This window comes from Bombyx mori, chromosome 23 (assembly GCF_030269925.1).
Source record: "Bombyx mori chromosome 23, ASM3026992v2".
Lineage (NCBI taxonomy): Eukaryota > Metazoa > Arthropoda > Insecta > Lepidoptera > Bombycidae > Bombyx > Bombyx mori.
In genome coordinates this window covers 11,440,990-11,448,484 of record NC_085129.1, presented here as the reverse complement: position 1 = coordinate 11,448,484, position 7,495 = coordinate 11,440,990, and the positions used below count along the sequence as shown (strand labels likewise).

Below are 7,495 nucleotides of genomic sequence, written 5' to 3'. Positions count from 1 at the left end.
AAGAGGTAGATACCTGACGAAATTAGAAAGAAAAATAGATGATAATATGGACATATAGGCTCACAACACGCTGCTAGAAGCAACATTGCGGATTTTTATAATTTTCCTCTTTCCTATCCCTCACAATTAAACGAAATATACACTGTTTTACAAGTTTCTCGATAAATTCTACGACATGAATACGATGATCGACGTTGCTATCTGTACCGATATGTATGCCTACTTCAAAACTGTCTGACCTCTGCTTCTTCTTCTTGTCAGCCCATGGACGTCCACTGCTTGACATAGGCCTCCCCCAAGCCTCGCCACAAAGTCCGGTCCTGCGCTGCCTGCATCCAGTGGATCCCCGCGAACCTCAATAGATCGTCGGCCCATCTTGTGGGAGGCCTACCCACGCTACGTCTTCCAGTACGCGGTCGCCACTCAAGAACTTTCTGGCCCCAACGACCTCTGCATTTACCCTGAAATTATGCTGCTAAAAATTTTCATTGTACCTAAATTATGCCAGAAAATCTATTGCTTCGGACTTGCTCGGCAATGGGTCGATAAACCGAATTGGAGTTATTTGTTGTAAAGTTTGTTCTATCGAGTAGCAGCCACTCTGAAAGCTACTAATGCAGCTTCAAAAATAATACTCACAATAATATACACAAGACATTCATAAAACATATAGATGAAAATTAACCCACACTGCAAATTCAACAATTGGAGCATTCGTAAACGTCGATTTCATAAGCATTTACCTTGCAAGTAGATACATGAATGTGCGGTCTCCGGAATCCAAGGACTTTAAAGCCAAATGTTCACTCAACTAATGTTCACGATTGACTTCCACGGTGAAGGAATAACGTCGTGTAATAAAAATGAAACCCGCAAAATTATAATTTGCGTAATTACTGGTGGTAGGACCTCTTGTGAGTCCGCGCGGGTGGGTACCACCACCCTGCCTATTTCTGCCGTGAAGCAGTAATGCGTTTCGGTTTGAAGGGTGGGGCAGCCGTTGTAACTATACTTGAGGCCTTAGAACTTGTATCTCAAGGTGGATGGCGCATTTACGTTGTGGATGTCTATGGGCTCCAGTAACCACTTAACACCAGATGGGCTGTGAGCTCGTTAACCCATCCAAACAATAAATAAAAAAAAAAAAAAAGAAAAAAAAAACAAAAAAAAAAAAAAAAAAAAAACCTACCTTACACCGTTACAACTGTACAAATTAGACGAAAAATTTTCCTTTAATGGCTTTAGATGATTAAATAACAAAACTACCTACTTTTAACTCTAATTACGCCCTGTGCGACGATTCAGGCAAAACAAGAACGCCTGTATTTTTAAAGTAGCAAACATGCATTCAAGCAAAAAATTTCTATAGTAAAATTAATCTGTTTAAATTTAATATATCAAAATAAATATGTACAAGTGATACGTTTCCTCTGTTTGTGTAATCTTTCTTTAATAACTATGCACCAAGTTTAATGTTATCATTAAAAATAGAAATGATTTTTTTATTCAAATGTATGTATTAGCTACCAAAAAAGAAAATATTAGACATAAAGTTAGATTTAATGAAACGTCAGTTATTATGGTCGAATTTCGATCATTGGACAAACATTTCTATTTAAAGCAACCAAGGGCATCACACTATGCGATAAAATATTTAACACTTCATTAGTGATTTTACTGCCCTAGTTGCACAGAACAGGAACTCAGAGCTCAGTTAATGTATCTGGACTTTTTTGGTAATGATGACTCATTACCTAACAGTTTCGTATTTATGTTAGTCCACAAGAGTGGAGAAAAAAACAAAATAACTGAACGTGATGACTGCTAGATTCCTCCCAAAGGTGTTAAACATTCCAACAAATTTCTAAGATATATCTGAGAGGTTATGTGTTTCATTTTATTTAATTCCACATCATTTTACTCAATTTAATCGAATAGTAAATTGAATAATAGTCAATACCTACCAAAAAAACATTTATTTACACTCCATATCTCTTTTTTATAATAGGTAGGTATGATTTCCCATTTTTAAAGTGAAATACGTAGGTGGAACGGTCTTGTTGCCTTTGCCTGTACAATTGGCCATATCATTTAAAAAAGCATGAAATCACATCTCAATTAATTGATCGTGATCATTAAGCTTTGATCGCGATCTCGAATCACAAGATCTGGTCACAACATTACAATCAATCTTGATTTCATCGGTCCGCGTATGGTAGCTGCCGTGACCCATGTTAACACCTGTTGTGATGGATTTATATAAAGTTAGAGCAGTAGTGTCCCTTGTTTTGACCTTAACGTTGAAGAAAAGGATCCGAAAAAGACTCGAAATAGTTAAAAAGTGGTTACCCAAAAGAAAATTGTACACTCATTTAAATTTACACGTTCAATTCGGTTCAATCTTAATCACGATCATTAATTTTGATCACGGATAACGATCGAGATTGACGGTGTACTGGCTCCCTAAGCAACTCATTATTTTACAGACATCCTACAGATATACATTTACCTTTTTTTATTGACAACATGACACAAGGTCTTTTCCGTATCACCAAGTTTCAGATTACAACGCTGCCAAAGTTTTCACTGAGAAAACCATAAATAAAACAGTTATGAAACCAATACATTCATTTTAAATGCCATGCCATGTCTTATTAAATATAAGGAGCCATATTATATAAAATTCATCTCCAAAGTAGTGTTCTAATTTCAAATTTAATCCATCCTATAATATATTTATTTAGATTTTTTTATACAAAATGTTCCACTAATATACAAGAACTGAAAATAGCCAATATTCTTCTCGTTATATTTTATTAAAATAATTGGCAAATCGACTCGAAAAGACAAATGATATGAGACATGTTTGGAATTTTACAGAGATAAATTCATCATCCAATCTGATATGGTTTGAAAGCATCTTGTGGCGTTTTATTATGCGTAAGCCGGAACGCACGGGATGTGGGAAAAAGGATATAGTCTGTGACACAATACCTTTTTACCGCCAAAATATGAAAAACATAAAAAATAATTTATAATGTGTTAAATAACTAATATAATGTAATTACTTTATGCCGCTACAACAATAAAATTTATATTGTTCCAACTGTGGTGTTAATTACATAAAACACGACCAGGCGAAATAAAGAAGGGACTCTATATGAATTCCCTCATTGGTGACCCCGACGTGATCGATCGTTACAAATAGAGATCGAGTAGAAACCATATACACCTGGCGCAGCATCCAGACAAGGTCGAGTACAAACTATATACACCTGGCACAGCATTCAGGCAAGATCGTCTACAAACCATATACACTTGGCGCTGCATCGCCGCGCACAGCAGAGTGATCAAGTACAAGCGGTTAAACACCTGGTGCGGCATTCCACAACATGGAACTTATTTTCTTCTTTTTTTTTTTGTGTTTTCTGATTAACTCAGTGAAGTGTTTTAAATTTTTTATTTTATTTTAATCTTAATTCTTCTTCATATTCTCCGCCTATACTGTAACTTTAATTTTGTTACTTAATTGCATATATAACAGCTTTGTCTTTGTCGATATAAAAAACAAGAAATACAAAATTTAAATTTAATTTAAAGGTTCCTTTTGTAACAATAGGGCCTTCATTGCTCCGCCAATTCATTGTATAACATTGTAGTTATAATATTAAGGTATTATTGTACGATTAGTAGTAAGGAAATATTTGTTTTTACGAGGCAAAATAATTACAGTTTTAGGTTTTATCAACATGAATGCTTTAGAGTAAATAGTCACGAAATGTAAGTCGGTGCCTAACAACACATCTGTATTTGACTAATTTCTATTTTCTTGTTTACTATAATTTTATTTCATTGTTTTACTGTGTCTCTTATAGTCAGTATTTTGCCACCTTTTACCATAATCATTAATTTTCAATTTCCTCTTTACTTATTATTATTATTATTTATTTATATTTATTTAAAATCTTATTAATTACATAATATTTTTTAAAAAATATATTAAAAATACAATTTTTAAAAAACACTATATAAAAATAGATTGCCGCTGATGGCGGTGTCTACGACACAAGCCACCAGTGGTTAGGACTCCAGAGTGAGAAACCTCCTCACAATGCGTGCAGTATCGAGGATAACTGCTTTCTGTATTAGGCCCTTAACCCAGCTGGATAACGAAAGTTTCTTAAGATGTTGATCGAAACTTTTCGCTATCAAGCCGTGTACCGATACAACTATTGGAACAATGATGGTTGAATCAACATGCCACATGGCGGTAGTCTCGTGGGCCAGGTCTAAATATTTTATTAATTTGTCCTTTTCTGCCTTCACGAGGTTCTCGTCATGAGGAATGGTGACATCAACCAACACTGCTCGACGCGCAGATCGATCTATTATCACAATATCAGGTTTATTGGCAACAATATACCTATCCGTGATAATAGATCGGTCCCAGTAGAGCGTAACATGACCATTATCAAGAACTGGTTGAGGTTGGTATTGGTAATAAGGTACAGCAGAATCAAGAAAACCATATTTCAGAGCAAGTTGTTATTATTATTGTTATTATTATTATTATTGTTATTATTATTATTATTATTTTTAAGTTGTTACATTGTATAAATGCTTTTATTTTTATTTTTTTACAATTGTAAACGTAGTGTTCAATAATGGAGGCAAACGAACAATTAGTAAGAGAAGAAAATACACTGTTACTACAACAAAATGCCATCCTAAAGGCTGAGTTACAAAAACTTAAAATGCAAGGCATTGATAAAACGGACCCACCCCCCACAGACCCATTATTTCCTCAACCTACCTCAGTATGCAGAGTAGCCATAAAACTTCCTCCCTTCTGGCCTGATCGGCCTGCAATTTGGTTTGCTCAGGTAGAGGCACAATTCTCGAGTTCAGGCATCTCCGCTGACCTGACTAAATTTAACTACGTGATTGCTCAGTTAGATACCCGAGTTATTGGGGAGGTAGAGGACATTATTCTCCAACCACCACCTGAGGACAAATATGGTCGCCTCAAATCCGAGTTGATCCGTAGGTTGTCCACGTCTGAGGAGCAACGTGTCAGGCAACTTGTCAGTGATGTTGAGTTGGGTAACCGCCGTCCTTCGCAGTTTTTACGTTATCTTAGATCATTGGCAGGAAAAACCCTCACTGATGAAAATTTGCTTCGCCAGCTATGGATGCGTCGCCTCCCACAACATCTCCAAGCAATTTTGGCCGCCCAATCAGAACTCTCGCTGGACAAAGTCGCTGAGCTAGCGGACAAAATTTTAGAAGTTTCGCCTGGTATGGTCGCACCTTATTCATCTGCTGTTTTCTCAGCAAGCACGTCTGCCGTCTCACCCCGTTCGTTAGAAGATATCACACGGCGTCAGGATGAGGTCTCGCGTCAGCTTGCTGTGCTTACTGCAGAGCGCGGTAGAAATAGGACCCGGGATTTCACCAACCAGCGACGACGCTCACAAACGCCTGGTAAGCTTCAAATGTGCTTTTACCATAGGAAATTTAATACTAAAGCTGTTAAGTGTATTCAACCATGTACCTGGACGCCGCCGCGACCTTCGGAAAACGACAAAAGCAGTCAATGATGGCGACGTCTGACTGCTTAAAGGAGAGTCGCCGATTATTTGTCACCGAAAGCGCAACCAAGCGCCGTTTTTTAATAGACACAGGCTCTGACCTCTCCTGTTACCCATACCAGTGGTTAGCAAATAAGCCGGTACGTTCAAACTATACGTTAGCGGCTGCCAATGGTAGTGAGATACGCACTTTTGGTCACATAGAAATGGCGCTTAATTTGGGGCTACGCTGCACATTTCAATGGCGATTTATTATCGCTGACGTCAACACGGCCATCATCGGCTCCGATTTTCTGGCGCACTATCGGTTGTTGCCAGATTGTGCCAGTAAGAGACTCGTCGATAGCATTACCGGGTTGTCATGCGTTGCTGCCGTCGCTGTTTTAGACCAGACCAGCGTCAAAGTTGTCTGCGCTCCGTCATCCCAATTTAGTGCACTTCTTGCGGAATTTCCGTCCATTACGAAGCCACCAGGACTTATTCGTGAGCCGAAGCATAACACAGTTCATTATATTCTAACCACTGAGGGCGCCCCAGTCTCTTGTCGTCCTAGACGTCTGGCACCTCAAAAACTTCAAGAGGCCAAAAAGGTTTTTGATGATATGGTACAGTGCGGGACAGCCAGACCTTCGAAAAGTTCGTGGTCTTCTCCACTTCATATGGTCCCTAAGCGCGACGGCACCTGGCGACCCTGCGGCGATTATCGTGCGTTGAATTCACGTACCATACCTGACAGGTACCCAGTTCGCCATATCGGTGACGTTGGCCATAACATATCTGGGTGTAGTACAATCGACCTCGTTAAGGCATATCAGCAAATTCCTGTTGCGCCTGAGGATATCTGTAAAACCGCCATCATAACACCCTTCGGACTCTACGAATTTAATTACATGACTTTTGGTCTGCGCAACGCAGGCCAAACGTTTCAAAGATTTATAGACGAAGTTGTCCAAGGTCTCGATTTTTGCTTTGCGTACGTTGACGACATATTAGTGTATTCTCGTGATCCTCTTCAACATGCTGCACACCTTCGTACTCTTTTCAAGCGATTTGAAGATTACGGAATCGTTATTAATCCACACCGATCACTTGGACACCTGAGCTCGAAGAATGCTTTAATGCCTGTAAAGATAGCTTGTCATCTGCAGCTCTGTTGGCACACCCTTTGCCTAACGCTGAACTAGGGCTTTTCACCGACGCTTCCAGTTCTCACGTTGGTGCCTGCCTTCAGCAGAAAGTCGGTGATGCTTGGCAACCCCTGGGTTTCTTTAGTAAAAAGCTGAATCCCCGACAGTGCCAGTGGCCAGCATACTACCGAGAACTTCTTGCGGTATATGAGAGTGTGCAACATTATCGACACTTCCTAGCCGCACAGCACGTAACGATTTATACGGACCATAAACCATTAGTTTACGCTTCTCGCAACGTCGCGAAAGGCTTCCTCCGGTACAGTTAAATCAACTGTCTTTTATTTCGCAGTTTACCACGGACATTGTCCATATAAAAGGAGTGGACAATTCGGTGGCGGACGCCATGTCCCGCATCGAAGCTGTATCGTAACGATGCGAATTCTTCTCTAAAACTAGAGAGCGTCGTAGTTCCTGGCACAAACACTGTTTTGGTCTGCGACATGTCAACAGGGCGACCACGCCCATTTGTATCGGAACCTATGCGAAAGGAGATTTTTGCTCAGCTACATAATCTTAGCCATCCTGGTACTAGATCAACCATTCGATTGATCTCAGACCGTTTCGTGTGGCCTGGCATTGCCAAAGATTGCCGTTATTGGTGCCAAACCTGCGTTGCTTGCCAGCGAAGTAAGGTGACGCGGCATATAAAATCTCCACTTGGACACTTCTCCAGTCCTACGTCTCGACTGAAGCATGTCCATATTGACATCATAG

The 7,495-nt window shown here is 39.5% G+C and overlaps 1 protein-coding gene across 1 annotated transcript; it reads left to right on the top strand.

Annotated features, from left to right (window-relative positions):
- Window positions 1-4,664: 4,664 nt before the first annotated feature.
- Window positions 4,665-5,600, top strand: LOC119630332 (uncharacterized). The gene has a single exon (XM_038019341.1). The coding sequence runs from the start codon at window positions 4,665-4,667 to the stop codon at window positions 5,598-5,600; it is 936 nt and encodes a 311-aa protein (XP_037875269.1).
- The last annotated feature ends 1,895 nt before the right edge of the window (window positions 5,601-7,495 follow it).

Bases quoted from the DNA above. Each gene is read 5' to 3' on its own strand.
- LOC119630332 (XM_038019341.1), top strand. From the start codon at position 4,665: ATGGAGGCAAACGAACAATTAGTAAGAGAAGAAAATACACTGTTACTA.